Raw genomic sequence first — 19,707 nt, 5'->3', positions numbered from 1 at the left:
AGGCCAGGGTCAGTGGGCCCAATGCAGGTACAAAGAGCAGAGGTAGTTGGCCACCTGGTGCCCAAATGGAGCCCAGACCAGGATGGGCTCTGACAGACCTGGCCTTGGACCTGGGCCCATCGCTCACTTGCTGTGTGGCCCTGAGCAAGTCACTTCCCCTCTCTGAGCCTTGGTCTCCTCAGCATCACATGGAAAGCACCTCAGATGACACCTGCACCAGAGCTTGGGGGAGTCCTTCTCAAGAGAGGTGACTGTCCCTTCCAGAGCCAATGGCACACAGCACTGCCCCACCAAAGCCCCCTCCCACAACCGGGACCTGAGGACTAGCAGGCCTGCTAAGCAAGCCCTCCCCTAGCATGGAAGCTGGGCAGGCCTTGCCCCTACTCTTGTCCACAGCCCAAACCCCTGCAGCTGGCATAGAACCTACCCGGGGCTGAGCTCACCCAGACTTCCTTCCCCCAATACCCTCTGCCATTCAGCTCCTGCCCTCTAATGGCCCAAGGCTCACACAGTCATTCTCTCCCTGTCTCAGCAAAGACCCCACCTCAGGCAGGAAGATCTGGCAGGGTCACCAAACACTTCCCGCAGGCACAGCCCTGTAGCCCATATCTCCATGACCACTGGAGGTAAGGGGGAGCTGAGGCCCACTATGTGGGGGCTCCGGAATCCAGAGCTGAGCCAACAGGCCCTGCGCAGAGGCCCTCACAGGCTGCAAGAGGCCACCCTCCACACCCCCGTCTCTACATGTCCATGGCAACAGCTCTAACATGGAGTCCTGTGCTAGGCACTCCATGGGAGTCAGAGCTGGAAGTGGGACCCCAGCCCTTCGGAACCGCATAGCCTGACCCAAAAGACCCAGTCGGCCTCCCCACAACTGTTCCCCATGCCCAGCGTGAAGCTGGCACAGGGTAAGGCTCAGATCACTCAGGCTGAACGGAAGTGTTTAGGTAGGACTCCCGAGAGCTTGAGGGGAATGCACAGACAGAGGGAAGCTGTGAGGCAGGCTGAGGTCAGGTTACAGGCAAGCCGAACCCCCAAACTCACATGTGGAGCTTAGTGAGGCTCAAGCCCACGGGCACACTCAGCAACACTGAGTCTGATGCTCCAGCACCCTCTCCCCGGGAAGCAGCTTTGACAAACGTGCTGTGGCCTACCCTGCCACCCCACTTCGGTGCTAACGGGCCCCTTCCCTTAACCAGCTCCCCAGGCCCTGCTCCAGCAGCCCATTCTCCGCCCCCTTCATAGCACTGGCCCAGGCTGTGGGTAGGTCTGCAGTCCCCTCGGCTGCGATATGCCACCCCGGGCTGCCCACCACATGGGGCAAACTCCAGGCCTCCCTCCCAGAATGGGGCATCGTACCTCAGTGCAAGAGACGCCCTGCCCCAGGTGCTGGAAAAGTCACCCCACCTAGGAAGGGCTGGGACCCACAGCTCCCTATGCTTGCTGTCCAGGACTGAAAACCCAGCCCACAGGCCAGGATCAGGCTGCTTTCTGGCCCAGCCTGGAAACCCCTGCCAGGTAAGCATGCTGGGAGGGCGGAGTAGGGACCCCGGAAGTGCAAAGGGAGGAGGTGACGACGTGCTAGGGCCGCCTCCTGCTCGGAAGGCCTGGATGAGGTGGCTGGGGAGAGGAGAGGGAGGCATGGTTCAGCCGACTGATCCTGCCCAGGGAGAGCTAGGGGGGCTCTGGTGTTACAGCCTGGGAGCCCCGCAGGTCGAGGTCAGACCAGAAAGCAGCAAGAGCCTGGAACCTACAGCTGCAGAACCCTCCTCTTCCTTCCTCACCATCCTGCTCCATAAACATGCCCCAGCTGGCCCGGGCCTCCCTGGGAAGGCTCCTGGCTGAACAGAGGACCATGGGGAAACTCACGGTTAAGGCATCCCAGCTCCAGTTGGGCAGCCATGACCATCCCAATCTCCCGTGGGCTTCTCCAGGCTGGGGACCTGGAGCAGAGGCTGCACCCCATGTGCCTAGACTCACTGGGAGGAGGAATGGGGGGAGGCGGCACCAGGGCCAGCCATTAGCTACTCCAAGGTCTGCCGGGCTGTTTCTGCACAGTAGAGGGCCAGGCTTGAAGCGCCGCCCCGTTGGGTGGGGGCCAGACCAGCGGGCCTGGGATCCCGGATTCACATGCAGACACATACCTTTCCCGCTCAGCCTGGAGTCCACCTGTTTCCCTCCTCCCCAAAAGGCTCCTGACAGGAGAGAAAAGGGGCACAAGAGCCCCAGAGGGAGCTGTTCTGCTGTGACCCTGCCAGGGTGAAAGCTGCTGGCAGAGGGTGAGTGTGCCCCTGGTGGTGGCTGATAAAATGATGAGGGCTCGGGAAGGAAAAATGGTCATTTGGTCACTTCCTAAACCCAGAAGGATTACCAAATGGCCTAAGAACCACCTCTTCCAGGAAGCCAGCCCTGTCCCGGGCCTGCAGGACCCCCTAATACTCCACAACAGCCCACCCCATCAATTAGTCAAAGCAGGCCTTCACCCAGCCCTGACTTTGCCTCAGGACAGCATTTTGGGGCAGCATTTTGCTCACCTATAGCTCACATACAGGCTGGGCAAAAAGCCCAACAAGGCAGGGAGGGCGGGCGGAGGTCATCGCAGACTGCCCAGGCTCCAAGGGGGCAGCGAGTAGGCTCTGTCTCCCTACCCAGGAAGCTCAGTTAAAGGAGGTGACCAGGTGCCGGCTGCTGCCTCACTCCCACTCCACTCCCAGGAGGGCTCTGCCCGTAAGCGCCTGCCTCCATTCGGCACAGGACACCCAGCTGCTCACTTTCACTCCCCTTCACCAGGAATAGTCATCCACCCATTTTACAGAAAGGTCAGAGGCTCAGCAGCAGCAGTTAACGTGATCTGCCCAAGACCCCTGCTGCCATGGGGCGAGCCTCGGTTGGTCTGGGAGCCCTGCCCATGGCCGCCTTGCACGGCGCGGGGGTCGGGGGCCTGATGCCATTGTACACAGGGTCTCTGTGACCCCCAACCCCTGCATCAGGTCCCTCCCTGCCACTCCATGGCTGGGGTAAGAGAGGTGACCCAACACTCCCACCGCGTGGCCTCCTCCAGTGCCCAGATCTGTCTCATGATGGCTTACCCCGATGACCTCCTGTGGTCCCTGGAGAACAGAGCCACCACACCAAGGGGAGCAAAGGCCTTCACACTGCTACAGCCCAGGTCCAAGCTCATTCTCACAACAACCCTACCAGGGGCGCCAGGGGACTGCACTGGGCTCAGAGAGGCTGGCTAGAACACATCTCAGTCGGGACTGTGTGCTCCGTGCATGAAAGCAGAGTTGGCAGCCCTGGGCCGTGCCCACAGGAAATGTCACATGTATCTCTTCGCTGCATCCTCACAAGGCTGAGAGACAGACACTGAGCTAACCCCCACTTTACAGGGGGGAAAGACAAGCCTGCTCCGAGAGGGCAGGCCCAGGGGCTGGTCCTCCCCTAGTGTCACCTCCATACCTCAACCCACTGGGGGCCACTTCCTTACCTGAAAAAGAAGGGTCTTATTTCAAACAAAATTCAACAGTCATGAGCATACGCTGAAGAAGTGTTGTACAAAGGATTTTCAGAGAGAGGCATTTCTCTGGCCTTGGAGTCCAGAAGAGGGGTTTCTGGTCAGGAATGCACAGGACTCAGTACCAGCCCCATTAGCTGGGGGTCCATTCCCCAGGGCTCACAGCTCCCTCAGGCAGGCCTCCAGGCATATGCCATCCCCTCATCCTATCCAACTTCAACACTCAGCATCAGCACCCCCTCCGCCATGAAGCCTGCCAAGATTCCTCGGAGACAGCAACATTGCGAGTGGTCCCAACAGCCTGGCAGTCATCAGGCTATGCTGGGAAGGTCTGTTACAGACCACCTTCCTGCCTGGTAGGGGCTCCTGGTGGGTAGGGCTGGGTCTGGCTCAGAACCAAGATTCAGGCCCCCCGAGTTCCTAGACCAAAGTCTCAATATCCCAGCAGCCAAGGTCAGCTAAGCTCTGGGAAGGGGAAGGAATTTAGCTGGGATGAGGGCACTCTTCCCTGAGCCCTCAACCCTGGTGACTGGGAAAAGGGATCAAAGACAACTCAAGCATCGGTCATCACAGCAGCTGTCTGCTCAAGGTCAGGTCCCAAGAGCAGCACCCCAGTGCACACCCAGAATCTGAGAAATGCCCCTGTTCTGGCTTTGTCCAGTTATGGGGAGCTCCCTCCATGTCTCCCAAGGCCAGAAGGCTCATTGTACCCTCCATGACTTCACTCCCCCACCACTGCCCCATCCCTTTGAGACATCCCTGAGTCCTAGACACAACTGTTTCTCTAGACCCTCAACAGACTCTAAGAGCCAGAAGCCCTGTGTCCCCTCCCCAACTGAGGCCACCTGCTCAGGCCTTTACTGCCATAGCACAGAAGCCTCCTACTTCCTGGGAAGGGGACTGTGCCATGGTTCCCAGGTCACAGATGGGAGTACCAAGGCCACAGGACAGGGAGACCTGCCCTGGACGCCTCTGCTCCAGAAAACTGTGTCGGCCAGGGCTTGGAGGGCAGTGCGGGAGGGCCTCCCCACCAGCCTTCTCCATCTGGACCACAGCAGCACCATCCTGCCAGATGGGCCCCTCTCCCCAGCGTTGTGTTACCCCCACCCCTCTGCCATCCCCTCACAGGCTAAAGAGAAGCAAGTCACTGTGCTTCGACCTGGTGCTGAAGCCCTCCCTGAAATGCCCCCTTCTCTACCTCCCCTCACACCAAACCCTGACAAGTGACCTAGACTGTCCTCCCCAGCTGGTCCCTGACCAGCCATGAACTCCTTCCCTCTGGGGGCCCTTTGCCCATGCTGTTCCCTGAAGCCCTACCACCTCTCCCTGCACCTCTCTGCCTAACGAACCAGCCCAAATGCTGCCCCCACCAACATGCTGCCCTGGGCTCCCGGGCAGACAAGAGCTCACATCCAGGCCATACGGCTGAGCCCCACGCCACACCGCTCTCCCACCTGTCTCCTCACTGGATCCTCAGGACAACCCACCAGGACTGAGGTGCTGCACCCCAGAAGGGCTGGGTGGCTCACCTGAGATCGCATGGGTGGCGGGCAGCCAAATGAGATCTGAACCCTGTTCAGCAGAGTCTAAGGCCTGCTCCATCCGTGCCTCCGTCAACTTCCCATCAGCCCACAGGCAGCTGAGCAGCCAAAGGCCACGGCCAGCTGACCTGCTCACCATGACCCACTCACTCCAGGTCCAGAAGAAGCCAGGGGGGCTGGTGAGGGTGGGAAAGCCCCTGCCCAGGAAACGTGGACACGGCACAGGCACGGGTAGAGCCGCCACTGGAGATACAGGCAGGCCCCAATAGCAGCTCATTGTGAAGGCCAGGGAGCAGGAACAAGAGGACATTGTCCCGGCTCCCCAGCCACAGCCTTATCTGATAGCCTTCCAGACAACCCACGAGCTGTTTTTCAACTCCAGCCTTTTTTCTCTCCAAAGGTTACTAACACAGAAGTTTAGCAAATTCCCCATTATTTCAAGGAGGGAGGAGACCCAAAAACAAAACTTGCGATAAATAAGAAGCCCCACCTGACATGGGGAGGATATTCCCAGCTATGGGTGGGGTGTGTTGAGGGGTTGTATAGCCTGGAAAATGAGAGGTTCAAAATCTCCTTCGAAGTCTTAAAGGGGCAGAGGGAGCTGCCCTGCATGTCCCCAGAGGGCAGAGCCGGGACCAGGAAAGGCCAATCACTACTCAGGCACAGCTGTCCCCATATAGGCCAGGCTGGTTTGGTTTTAGAGGAGTGCGCACCCTGTCTGTGGGAGTGTGCAAGCAGGAGCTGGAGCCCTTCTAGGTACGCTGTGGAAGGGATGCCTGCCCTGCGGGAGGATGGCTGGGTAACAGGCTGCGCACGCAGGCAGGCGGTGGAGTAAGCCCTGGGAGCAAAGGCAGCTGGGAACAGGGCAGAGGGCAGAAGGGCCTAGTGTCAACAGTGCCCAGCTATAGGGGCAAAGCTAGTCCCCATCCTTAAAAACCACTCAACAGTGACCATTTGTATTTAAGTCATTTAACTCTCCAGGCCTTAGTTTCCATATCCATATATGGGGAGAACGACCCACCTCCCTTGCAGGGCTGTTAGAAAGATCAAGTGAGATGGTACAGAAGAGCGCCAGACACCACTGTAGGAGCAGGGGTGCAGCTGGGAGCAAGGCCAATGCAGGAACTACGGATTTGAAGGCTGTTGTTTCCATAGTGGGTGATGAGATAAGGACATTCCAGGCCATTTTCTGTTCCTTTCCTCTGACCACTCTAGTCTCTCACTTTCTCCAGGCCTCAGTTTTCCCCATCTATAAAATGAAGACAAACTACATCTACCCAAATGCTCTGGGATGCCTCAAAAAAGGCCCTTAATTTCCTGAATGAAAGGAAGGGGTGGTCAGTAGAACCCTTGAGGGGGCCATTTTAGCCCCTCTGCCCATGACTCCCGAGCACAGCATCCCCTGAACCAACCTCCCACTCATGCTTGTGTGGTCCACTGCCACTGCCCGCGGCCACAACCAGGCCTGGGAGGGGTAGAAATCCCAGACAAGGTTGGTCTCAATGGAGCAGGTGCCGACCTGAGGGCTGGCATGACCTGAGGACTCTGGAGTCAGGTCAGAACATGCCAAGCTCACTTCTGCCTGTCAGAGCCAGGCGGTCCACACAGCTGTGCTGGAAACCTCTGCCTTCCGGAACTGGAGCACAGTTAGCGTGAGGGCGCCAACGTCCTGGGAATCGAGGGGCAGGACACAAACAGGGCAGCGCCCCACCCAGAACATCCAGCAGAGCCATCTCTCCCCAGGCCCAGCTGTGCCCTGCCGGCCTGGGAACCCGCTGCCGAGAAGGCCAGTGCTCACTCCTGGCCCAGCTGCGGTCCCAGGGGAGGGGAAAAGAATGCAGCTGCCTAGTGGCTCCCATGGCCCAGGGGAGACAGAGCCTGTCCTTAAAAGGCAGGGAGGCTGACTGCTCTGCCTGGGAAGGCTTCCTGGGATGACAGGGCCTGGAAGCATGGTCCCTCTCGGCCCAGGGTTCTTTCAGTCCAAGGCAAGGGGGCAGGTCCTAGCAGTCACTGGAACCAATGTGACCCCATCTCCATACACAAACTGAGCCCTGGGCTGGGTGGTGCCAGGGTCTCTAGCCTTCACCCTACCCCTGGGAGTCTGGGCTTCCCCTCCACACTGCAGCCCGAGCTGGCAAAGGAGGGCCCACACCCTGGCAACCATAACAGGAGAACGGGATGGCTTGTCCATGTCATGGCTAGAGTGCAGCCCGAGGCCTGGCTCCTAGGAAGTGCCCCATATGCTGCCTGAATGATCGACACTGTGGCCGCCTGGACTTAATAGCCACTTACTAAGTACCTACTGTGTACCCAGCTGTGTGAAAGATATTCCTACCAAGGTGCACACATCAAAGTACGGCCTTCTCCCAATGGCCCCTCACAAAAGGCAGCATCACCCTACCAGAAAGGGGGAGCATGAACTCAAATAGGTCTGGAGAGCCCCACCTCATGGGGCAACATCTCCCCTACAAAGCCAGTTAATCCAAAGGATTTGATGAAGGAAGCTTCAAGACACCAGAGGAAACAGACTGGGAGAACGGAGTGGCTTGGCTGGGTCAAACAGTCCAGAAGTGAGAGTTGAGAACCTAACAGTCTCATCACCCTCAGCCGGCCGGTCCCGGTACTCAGCTCACAATGGGCCAGGCCTGGAGGCCCTAAGTGAGAGGGAGACGAGAAACCTACCCAGGAGGGCTCCTGTTCTGGGCAGCCCTTAACCTGCCTGTGACGCTGGTCTCCCCCTTTCCCTCGGACGCACAGACCTGCTGCTGAGCAGCCTGAACAAGCTCCCTCCTCTCTCTAGGATACAGCGCCTCACCTGAGGGGCGACTTCCAAGAGAACCACAGAAGCCCCAACACATCAACGACCCAAGAACATAACGGACCAGGTACGAAATACCACAATGCCTCCCGCCGCCGCCACCACCTACAGTGCCTTTGGAGTGACATCTCATTGGTGCCTGTTGGTGACCTGGGCCACGGAGCTTGGGCCGAGACCAGGGATGTGAGGGGTGCTGGTTTTGGTCCCCTCAGCATCCTGACCAGCCCCATCCCCACGCTTTCCAGTGTGATTCCGCAGCCTAATGGAATTTTCAAAAAACACTCGGGAACACATTTACCTCCCCACCTCTTATTTCTTTTTGGGGGGTGGGGAGGCAAGGGGCACACAGAGTGAGAAGAAACAAAAAAACTTTCCGTCTAATCCCCCAAGTCATCCTGCAGCCTGAATAATTTCGGGTTTTTAATCAATAGCTGTCAGACTTGTCAAATTACTTTGGGGACCGCAAAGCAGTTTTTAAACATTCATAAACCTCAGTAGAACAGTGAAGTGCCCTGAATTTTAAAAGAAGAGAATCTGAGGAACACTCATTGAATCGGATGAGGGCTGGGCAAATCCAAAGTGAGCTGAGGGCCAAGTGCCCCTCCTGCTTCTGAGTGGGGACAGCTCTCTGGCCCCCTCCCTGGTCCCCAAGAGAAATGGCCAAGAGCCTGCCCAGGGCACTCAGAAAGATTACGGAGGGTGACACCCCCAAACCTGAAGCCCCCCTCAATCTCCCCCAGTGAAGCCGCCCACTCCCAGCCCCAGAAGCATTGCCCCCAGCCTCATGTACTGCAACCCTGACACTACAGGTCCCCCGGGACCCAGACGGCACCCCACTGCACACATGCTGGTCCTCTGCCGAATGCCCTTCCCACCTTCTCCACTTGGAGAACTCTCGAGAATGGTTCAAGACCCTGACCGAGGTGTTCCCTCCCTGCAAGCTCAGTCTGTGCCCCTCTCCTTCTCATATATGTGAAGGCACCCGTCCATCCCCTTGGTCCCACAGATCACACCACTAAGTTGGGACTGGTTTCTGACTTGTTCCCCAGCAACCCTGCCACCCCCACCCCCCCCCGTCAGGGCAGCAACCATAAATACCTCCAACAGCTGCCTCAGGCCCTGGGGACTCATGACCCAAGGGGGAGGGATGATGAAATTAAAAAAAAGAAAAAAAAAAAAAAAAAGAACTGAAAACCAAGGCCTTCCATTCCCCAAGGAAGTCACTTACCCCTCTGGCTTATCTAATTCCTCCCAGCTCTCCACCTTCAGGAAGCCCTCCTAGGCTCAGCTGGCCCCTCCAAGAAATGTGAGGGTGGGGGTGGAGGCAGCACCTCTCCCCTCCTAATACCCAAGGGCTATGCCATATGGCCACCTGTTCTGTGCAGGTTGTTCACGTTAGGGTGACAAAGTGATGTGTCCTTCCCCATCCCTGGGCCCCAAGCTTCCTGCCTTAACCGAGGACCAGCCACTTGTCAACACAGCCCTAGCTCCTGGCATCATGCTGGTTGATGACTGGTCAACGTGGAGAGATCTCCTTCCTTAAAAACAAACACACATGAAAAGAAAGCTCTGGGACTTTGATCACATTAACCCATATGTCTCCGTTTCTTTCATCTGTAAAATGGGGATGACACCACCTCTGACACGCAGTGAGCCCTGCGATCAGCCCTGGTTCTGCCTTTGCCGAGACACTCTACCCCTTTCTGCCCCAGCAGCACTTTTCCGGATGTCCCTGGCTTCTCCCTGGGCACACAGGTATTTCCAAGATGCCTCTCATTCTGCCCAGCATGCAGGGCCTGCCCGGCCCTCCCTGTACGTGGGCTCTCGAAGAGCCTCTCTGCCATCTGACCCCAAAGAACCTTAGCCACTCCACCTACCACCCCCAACAGCAGGATCGAGAGTACTGCCATTTTAAGTAGGCACCTCAAGCCCCCATTTGAAGAGAGATGGACAGACACCTCTGGGAACAAACACAGGCACTCTAGGTTCCAGCCCCAGGGCTCACCTCTAGCTCTGCTGTCTTTTTAATTCCAGCCACTATTTGGGACAGAGGGGCTCTGTGGTCTTAGGGAGACAAAGAGTCAAAGATGGGACTAGGCACTGGGCCAAGAGAGCAGAGATCTCAAGTTGGCCTCTCCTAAACCTCGGCTGCTTCACCTGACAAACGGGCTGCCCTTACCTCCCGCCAGAGCCTACTAGAGGTTCCTTATGCTTATGAACCTCATTATGCGCCCCCAACTCCTGGTTTGAGTTAATCCAGTGCCCCAGAAGAGAACTACTAAGAACCTCCCTATATGCCAACACTGAGCCTGGGGGCCTTGGAACCCGGCCTCCCTATTTCTCCCCAAGCCTAGCATCTGGGTGTCTCAGTGGGACATCAGAGCTCTGTTTCCCAGGCTGTAACTAGCGGGAGACAGCCTGGATCATTCAACAGCAGCAAAAAGCAGGAGAGGGTGGCCACCAGTGAGCCACAGGTTTCCAGGCCACCAACAAAGGCAGGAATTCCAGATGTCAAAGAAAAGTGGGGTGTAGCTGCTGAGTTTCTCCTGCTCCCAGCAACCATGTAGCAGAGCGTCTATGGCTCCACAGTGCCTGCCTCACCCGTGACACCTCGCACCTGGGAGGTGCAGGAGGCAAGCAATGGGTCCACTAAATGTGGGCTTCTGACGCGTATAAAACCCAGCCACCTGACTACAGTTAAGGAAACTGAGCCTTGAGACTTCAAGGGGCTTCCCAAGGCCAGAGAGTGTGCCCGACTCCGAGAGCTCACCATCTCCCCCCCCCCCCCATCCCCACACTGGCCAACTCTAGCATAAGCTAGTCCAATCTGTCATTTGCCACCCGGCCCACGGGATTCCAACCAATAATGCCATACACTTTAGTATCCAAGGTGTGTCCCCACCCAGCAGCACGGACTGCCCACCAAAGCTTGGAAAGCTCCCAGCAGCTAAGTCCACTTTATCCATGAATCCTGGCTCGAAGACCCCCATCTCCATGACCTGTGCCCCAGCAAAACTGACAACTCCCTCCAAGGCTTGACCCGTGCACCCCACCCCCCCGAGGCACTGGGAAGTGGAGGCAAGGAGAGGTCTAGCAGCTTGCCCAAGGTCCCTGTTCCCAGGTACCAGGGCAGGGCTGGAGGCCTGGCATTTGGGCTCCAGCTCCAACCTATCGTCACTGCTTGTCAAAGCCTCAGGCTTTCCCCAAAACTACAGAAATCATGTGGTCACATGCACCAACTATAAAAGAACTTACAGAAATTCTGGGGGGCCAGAACCATACACTGAGCCCTGCCTCCGTCACCTCCGGTGTGACCCTGGGTAGATCGTTTCCCCTGTCTGGAAAATGGTGAGAACGACACCTTGCTGGTAGGGTCAGATCCACCAGTAGCCCCCGGAAACGGCAACGAGGGTGGTTGGAACCAAGGGTGGAGCAAGCCTGGCACAGTGCTTGGAGCTTCACAGCACTGGCTCATTTATTCTTCCCAAGCCCTCCACCAGACAATGTGCTAACAAGCCCAGTTCCTGCCTTCTCTGGAGACAGAGTTACTTCCCCAGGAAAGACTGCCACATCACAGTGACCCGGCTCCTAACACGGTTTCAGATTCGTACGCTGGAGCAGAACACACTCCAGGCCCGGAGCAGCCTTCCTGGTCTTCCACTGCCCCCAGCCTGCAGACTCATGGATCAGGGGACAGACACGGGTTGGGGGGAGGGGGGCAGAATATAAAAGAGCCCTGCTGGAGTGTTGGGGAGCTAGGGTGGAGATGACATGGCCCCCAAATCCCAGCGCAGCCCCACCCAGTCCAGCCCAGGGTTGGGCGACTCAGAGCAAAGGCCAAGATCCTCAGTTCAGAAAACTTTTCGGCCATTCCTAGCATTTCCCGGTTCTCAAAGGGGTAGGCCATCGAGGCCTGGCTGTGGAAAGGAGCACTGGACACCGAACTTCCTCTCTTTAAAAACTAAAACCAGCAGCAACATTTCTGTTTTTTACTTTTTGGCGGGACTAATCTGTTTCCACATTCTGGGCAGGCGGTAGATGTCTGCAGAGACACCATCTCTGGAGAAAGGAGTCCCTCCCAAGACTGAGTACCTGTGACAACCCCTCTCTACCAGCCTGCTCCCATCAATCTCACGTGGGTCTCCCTGGGCCCAGGAGGTTGGTCAGGGGCCCTGGGGCTGGCCCACATTCCAGCCTCTGCTCAGGCAGATCAGAACATCACGCCACTCACCATCCCTCAGCACGGACACCAGGATCCCCAGGTCACCAGGATCACCAGGCCAGGGAAACCGAGGGGCCAGGTCAGCCACTGGTCTGCCCACTGTCCTCCACTGGGCCCAACCAGTCCAACCGCTCCGGTCCTAGACATACCACTCCAGCCCTGTCCGCTGGGACTAATCACTGCTAGTTAAACAAAGGCTAAGTTCCAACTCTCTGTAATGTGCTTTTAAAGGGCCAGAGTCCCACTCAGGGCAGCCGGGGACTTAAAGGCACAGATCCCTTTTTCAGTACAGGAGACAAGACAGCAAAACCCAAAAAAACTCCCCCAAAGTCATGATCTGAATGGAGGGCTTGGGCTTTTCAGGAAGATCTAAACAAAATGCCTAATACTAAAAATCCAAATTTCACCTGAAGAACCTCCAAAACCCCCAAACGCAGATCTATCTGCAGAACGAAGAGCAGGAACCGCAGCCACGTTTTGGCACTCACTATGTGCCAGACACAGCGCCTAGCAAGCACTTCCTAGCACTGCCCAAGACTGCTCACAACCCTCCACGGACACGAACCCCAGACCCCATCTCACAGCTGAGGAAGCCACGGCGAAGCTGGGGAGCCCAGCCCAAGCCAGGCTTCTGGCTCCCACTGGCTCCCTCCAGAGGTCTGCCTTCCCCACCCTGCCCCTCAGACCCTACCTGTTCCATACCCACTAGCACCTTTCCTTCATGGGAAAAATGTAGAGGGTAGATGGGGACTCACTTGTTGCAGGTGCCCAACCACTGGGCTTTCAGTATGGGCCTCAAAACCCTGTGAGATCCCTTCTATTGTTTCCCCTTTCTTACAGATGAAAACACTGGAAATCATGCCCGGACACAACATAGCAGGAGACAGACAAACGCTAGGTAAGGGTGAGATATAGGAAAAGGAGAGAGGAGGTGAAGGAGGGAGAAGACGCAGGTCTACAGGTCTGCAGCCCTGCAGGAGTGGGGTACTTGACACTCAGGCCCTCATCCCCTTCTGGAGAGCTTTATGGCCAGAGGAAAGAAAAGGTGAGGCGAGTCCTTCCAAGTCCAGGGCTCAGGCAAGCTGGCTGAGGCCCTTCCACTGTTCACGAGAATGGAGGACACAGGGCTGCAGGGCTGGGGGCTCCCCTGAGGTCCGCAGGCTCCAAGGGTGGGCAGGGCCTGCCTAGCTGCTAGAACAGGAGTGGGCAGGGGTGGGGAAAAAAGAGACTTGATGGCCTGGTACCTGGTCTAACAAGCCATCCAAGAGAGGTGGACCGTTTCCTGGCATCTGGAGTGGCTGGGCACACTGGAGGTGCTGTCTGGCCATCCTCCATGAGAACAGCCAAGGCCAGGCAGTGTCCTCAGGCCTAACTCTGCAAGGGCCAGGTCCTTCAAGGACTGACCATTCTGCTTCTGATTCGAGGGAGGTCAGCAATCAACCAAGTCTGAGCTGGGCAGGCTGCTGGTTAAGAACTGACTGAGTTCAAATCTGGGCTGTGTCACTTGCAACCTAGGTGTTCCTGGACAAGCCACCTTTCTGTAAAATGGGCAATAACGGTACTTAAGCTCACAACAGGGTTGCTAAGAGGAATTGATGAGTTACAAAACAAGGCCTGGCTCAGCGTGAGCACTTAATAAAGAACGGCCAGATGAGCTAGGTTGAAGGAGGCTGCCCCCATGATATGCTGCAAGACACAAAGTGGGAAACCAGCTTCCTGGGTAGTGACCCTGAACAAGTCACTTCTTTCTCGGGTTGTCAGATTCCTCCCGTAGAGAGGGGGGATCCAATTGGAACCCTCCGTGAATACCATGCAAAACCACTCTGTAGCTCTTCCCAGGTGCCTACCCTCCCCCAGAAGCATCCAGGCCAGAAAGCCATGGAGATGGGAGAGGGGGAGAGCTGGGCTGTGGCCCAAATCCTTAAAAACCTGATAACAGCCTGCCTCTGCCCCGCCCCGCCCCCAGGCTAATGGGGGTCAGTTGGGTAGGAGGAGGGAAGCAAGAGTGCAAAGCCACCTGGCCTACAGGGAGGGAGGGCAAGGCCTCACTGTTACCCCTCCAGGGGCAGCCCGGCCCCACCCCTGCTCAGGTGTCTCCCACGGGGTGTTGTGAAGCTGAGCTGGCTTTCCTGTGGGGAGTTCTGCAACAGCCACACAAGCCGCCCCATACCTGCTACACGAACAGCCTCCCAGAAGCTCGGAGCCCCCAAGGCTTGAACAGGCTCAAGGCCTGCCTCATTCTATCTTCCTAGAGCCTACAGCCACTGGTGTGTGCGCTAAGGGAAGGGAGGGTGTGGAGAACCAGAAGAAACAGGTGGTCAGGAGGAATGCCCTATAGCCCTGGCAGAGCAAAAGGCCACTGCTCCTAAGGGATGGTGGGAGACCGGGCTCCCTACACCCCACCATCACCTCCTCACCCCCAGGGTTAGTCAGTAAGGGTGGCCTCACTGGTGGGTCTGCAGGCCTTGTATGTGGTTCTGGTGGTGTTACTTAGCAACTGTAACCTCTGGGCAAGACCTTTCACTTTCCTGGACCTCAGTTTCTTCAGGTATAAAATGAGGAAATACTCTCCCCTGTGCAGATAACAGATGTGAACACACTGGCTAACCAGCTGCAGAGGAAGCATTGAATCAAACAACCTAGGAGACCAAAGACGCATATATCTGAATGTCATTCATTCAACAGATACTGAGAACCCACCTGAGGACCATTAGAACTTAGGTTGTCCCCAGCCCTATGCTGTCCACTCCCCAAGCCAAATAATTCTAAACACCCCACACAGCCAGGCAAGCCTTGGGGGAGGTCAAGGTTCTGGCCACCAAAATACCCTGAAAGAGACCTCAAACTTCTCTGGACACCACACACACAAAGGAGCCTACCAGAGAAAGCTATCAGTGTAAATGAAGCCTAGCCATACTCTGGGAAAGGTGGAAAGATCCTCCAAGTAAACCCAGCTCCACAATGCTCTTCTCTAGGGACCTTGGGCCCAGGGAGAGATGAAGTAGGGAGATGGGGAAGAACAGGGTCAGATGGTCCCGCAAACCAGAAGCAGTGAGCCACTACAGGGCGGTTAGCGAGCTCTGCTGAGAAAGGGAGAAAGAAGAGCCCAGGGACCTGTTCAAGAGCATGTCAGGCGGCTCCTACAGCCCTCTGCATCGCCTCCAAGGATTCTGCTTAGAGGATACGGATGGGTACACAGGGCTGAGACCAATGGGCAAGCCACTGGTAAACCCAACGAAGAGGATCTGAACCCTCACCTGATGCTCCTGTTTCCCGGATTGGCTGTTTCTTCCTGCCCTTCCCTGACACCACTGCCTCCTCCTCTTCTATCCAACACACCTGTCTTGAGCCCAGTGGTTCTCTCCATGGTTCCCAAGGGCCTTCATGGGGCCAAGGCCAACCACCGTTTCCATCCTCCCTTTACTGACAGAGGGCAGCCCACACCCTCCCCGAAACCCAGGCCACCAGACCCTCTGGTGTTCCTCCTCCGTCCCTGCCACCACCCGATGGTCTCCCATCTCCTTTCCTGCTACCTCATCCCCTGCCCTGGGCCGGGAGTGGGGGAGTTGCTCAGGCTCTTACTTGGGGGCACTCCCCTTCAGCAGAACACCTTGCTTTGGTGACTTCATCTGTCCCTTTGCTTTCATCCCCTCTAGCGTGCTCAAGGCCCCTCTGAGTTCCTACTCCCAGCGCTCCCCTCCTCTGAGCTCCAGACTCTAACGTGACATGCTGGGCCGACATCTTCTCCTGGAGGCCTCATAGAACTTCAAGCACAAAATGTCCAAAGTGAAGACTCGGGAGCCAGGAACACTCCCCCCTTTCCCTGGCCTTCAGAATCCAATCCATCAGTAAATCCTACTGCTACCCACCTCTAAAGTTTCCCTTGCCCACCCCAGCTAGCAGCCTCACCCCTGCCCCTACCAGGGAGGCAGAGGCAAATTGGATTATTTAATGTTGTGGTGAGAAACTCTTCCAAGTACTCCCTACAGCACTCTGAATAAATCCACACTCCTCCCCAAATGGAAGAGGTAGTCAGGTGCCTACCCTCTGACCTCATCCACCAAACCCAACCCCCTCCACCTGCAGCCTCTGCTTTTCCACCTTGGGGACTTTGTACTTGCTGTTCCCTCAGGGGGAGTTCTCCTTCCACCTGGTCCAGAAAGGCCTTGGGGAAAGGCCCGCTTCTGGAGCTCAGTTATTCCCGATGGATGGCCCCGTCTATCACAGGTCCTGCCCCACCCCATTACTCCCCACTGAGACACTTGGTTTCCTTCATAGTGTTGGCTCATTGAGCCAGCAAATATTTATTTAGTGCAAACTCTGTGCCAGGCACTATTTTAGGCACTGGGAAACGAGTGCCGAACAGAGGAGACAAACATCCCTGACTTACACTTCAGCAGGGCAACTTCACCCAGTCTGGAATTACTTTGTTTTTCCGCCTATTTATGATCACCCTCTCTCCTGACAGAAGGTAAGCTCTCAAGGCCACGGCCGAGTCTATTTCTGCATCCTAACGGAGGCGCTGGCAGGGTGTCTGAGCTCAGGAAGTATTTATGAAATGAAGAACAAGGCAGCAAAAGAACCAAATCCAGAAAGCCCAAGAAGACAGGAGGCAAACCTTCACTGTCTCTAGGGCAGATGCCCTTCACTGCCCTCGAGGTCTCAGGCTTCTTCTGTAACCCCCACCCCCGACCCTTCCGGGGAACAGACCAGATGTGCAAGTGGCAGCTTCTGTGAACTGCTGGAAAACCGAGAGATGACTACAGGCCTGCACAGTCAGGGAAGACTTCTTGAAGAGGTGAAATGTGAACAAGGCCAGACCTCACCCTCAGCCCCAAATCTAGGGAGAGGAAGGAAAACAGATTTGTGTTTTAGGGCTCTGATGTTCTTTGCTCCAGTAGGAAAAAAGAAAAAAAACCTTGCTCCAAAAAACCCTTTACTTTTTATTAGTGTCTGGATCAATAAAAGTTTTAGGAGTAAAGCTTCTCTCCTGCAATACTAACCGCCAGAGAGACAGGCTAGGATTATTAAATCTGTCTCCAAGAGGCCGTGCTTTGCCCTTTTCCTCACCTGTGCTGGGAGCCCCAGGCTAAGGGAACAGCAGCCCAGGGCCCTCAGTGGCTCCTCACTGGGCAGCCTGGGGTCAAAGCCCACTTCTCTCAGCCCACCCTGCCATCCCTGCCAGTTCCCTGGGCCTAGATTACCTTCCAGGTACCCCACAGTCTTGCCTGCTTCGGCCTCCTTGGTCCTGTGCTACTGAGCCTCTCTCCCCACCGTGCCACCCAGACTTGATGCTCCCTCAGAAGAGCGCCTGATTCCCAGGAGAGACGAGCCAGCCTAGCAACCCTAGCCCCACCTTTACTCTTCCCAAGCACCGGAGGGGGCCTCCCATTCAGTCCCCATAGGCCAGTAAGAGAAAGGGCTGCTGTTGCATACCTCCTCAGAGCACCAAGGAGGCCCTGGACTGAGGCAGGGGAATGTCCCAGGGCTGGGCCTCCTTCAAGAAAAAGCCCCACACCCTCCAGCTGGATCCATGCCCACCCACCAGGGAGGAAGTTTCCTGTGCCCCCTTCCTCCCACACAGCCCCCCACAGACCTTGGCAGTGGAAGCGCAGGCCTCTCAAATGACCCCGGTCTGGGCACTAGGTGCCTGGGAGCCAGATCTGGTTTGCGAGGATGGCGGGATCTCCACAGAGCGGGTGCTCTGGCCCGGCCCAGAAACTTGCCAAGGTTGTCACCAAGGAGTCCGAGGCCACAGAGGCTCATTCCTGAGAATGGCGTGCAGCCAAGTGCCTCTCTCAGCCAAGTCAGGGTACCTCTCAGCCCGGGCCAGCAGCTAAGAGGTGTGCTCAGACGTGCTTCCCCTTCCCGCAAAGCACATGCTGAATCTCTCTTCCAAGTTGAAATTTCAAAAATGACTTAAAAAAACACAGCGATGACAACATCTAGAGATTTCCGGGTACTCCAGGGAACAAGTGGAAAATTACAGTCTTCCATACAGGTAACCACATGGCACAACCTCCAGGTACAAGAAGTCTAGAAAGACTCCTGAAAACCAACAGTTGCTTCCAGCCACAGGCACGTCTTTCTCCCAGAGCACCTTGGCAGGGTGCAGACCTGGCTCCAAGCTCTGGGTCCAGGAAGCTGGAGGAACATCAGCCCGAGAGGTCCGTTGCAGGCTCCTCCCATAAAGTGCTGACTCCGCCCTGGGTCATATCTTGCCCCAGTCCCGCCTCTGGGCCTTTGCACTTGCTATTCCCTCTGAGCGGCCCTGGCTCTAGGCAAGGCTGGTTTTGCCTCATTCCGCTCTCATATCAAGTCTCGTATCAAGTGTCCTGGGAGAGGTCGTCCCTGGCCACTCCGGCTAAAGGAGTAACTTCCACTCCAACCCCCAAGTTATCCCCCCGCTTCACTTTCCTCGTAGCCCTGATGTGCAATCATCTTGTTCGCCCCCTCCCACGCCACCTTAAGAAAGTCAGGTCTGTGAGAACAGGGACGTGTTCACGCTGGTAAGCCCGGAACACCTCGGACCAGTGTCTAACACAAAGCAGGCAGTGGCACACGTGCTGAATGAGTATCCTTCGGTACCTCTCTGGCTGGTGTGTGACAGGCCAGCCACAGCTCTGTAAGCGGAGCAGGGGAACTTGGGGGACGCACCACAGCGGCTCTCGGCGGGCCGCTCCCGGCGCATTCCTTCGGGCGGCGCCACGCCCCACTCCCCCAGGCCGGAAGCGCCCGGCCCCGCCCCCAGCCGCCGGCCCGGGAGCCCGCCCACTCGGAGCCGCACGGCCCGCCCTTCCCAAGCCCCGCCGCGGGGGCCGGTCTTCGAGGCCAGCTGTCCGCAGCTGCAATCACTTTCCGCCCCGCCGGGCCGCCGAGGAGGTCACACCCGGGTTCCTCGGCTCCGAGCGGCAGCCTGGAGCGTCCCCAGTCCCCTGCCACCCCGCACTTACCTTCAAACATGTTTAAAGTGTGAACAAAGGCAGAGGTACCGGCAAAGCCAAGGATTTGCTTACCCAAGTCACCCGCAGATAAGGGCTCTGCGCCGCCGTGGGGAAGCAGGGCTCCCGGGCAGCAGTCCTGGGTTCAAGTTCCCTCTCCCAGCCGGTTCCTCTCCGGTAGGGAGGGAAGGACCCACATCCTGGATGGGGCCAGCAGGACAGGGGTAGGATTTAACTGCCAGGGCGGAGGGGACGCTTGGATAAGCAAGGTCAGCTGCTGCCCAGGTTTGTGAAGACTATGGGGGCAGAGAGACCCAGTCTGACCCATGGGGCCCAGGTGCCACCCCACCCTCTGGCATAGAGATTCATCTTCAGGTCACACTCACTGAACCGCAAATCCCTCTGGGAAGGGCACACCCAATCAACCCAACATTTTTGCCTGGAGTCATCCCTTTTCCTTTCTCCTTGAGATGGCTCCGTATTGAGCCTCTACCACACAGGGAATACCTCCTTCTCTTACAGCGACCACCCTGAGCTTTAGTCAAGCTGAGGCCCAGCACCCAGAAGCTGGGTTGGCTGCTGCACAGCTTTCTGATACAATGAGATAACGGCATCCAATCCCACCATGTAAACATGCACAGAGAGGCCGCTGGGAGAAAAGAGACCTTGCC

At 56.9% G+C, this 19,707-nt stretch overlaps 1 protein-coding gene across 1 annotated transcript in view; it reads right to left on the bottom strand.

Annotated features, from left to right (window-relative positions):
* DAB2IP (DAB2 interacting protein) overlaps positions 1 to 18,151 on the bottom strand; it is a 43,194-nt gene extending 25,043 nt beyond the window's left edge. Inside the window, 1 exon segment of the mRNA XM_034664445.1 lies at positions 17,692 to 18,151. Coding sequence (XP_034520336.1) covers positions 17,692 to 17,861 — 170 coding nt within the window. The 5' untranslated portion in view covers positions 17,862 to 18,151.
* Between the last annotated feature and the right edge of the window lie 1,556 nt (positions 18,152 to 19,707).

This window comes from Ailuropoda melanoleuca, chromosome 7 (assembly GCF_002007445.2).
Source record: "Ailuropoda melanoleuca isolate Jingjing chromosome 7, ASM200744v2, whole genome shotgun sequence".
Lineage (NCBI taxonomy): Eukaryota > Metazoa > Chordata > Mammalia > Carnivora > Ursidae > Ailuropoda > Ailuropoda melanoleuca.
The sequence above is the reverse complement of the archived record's forward strand: the minus strand, read 5'-3'. Positions and strand labels throughout refer to the sequence as shown.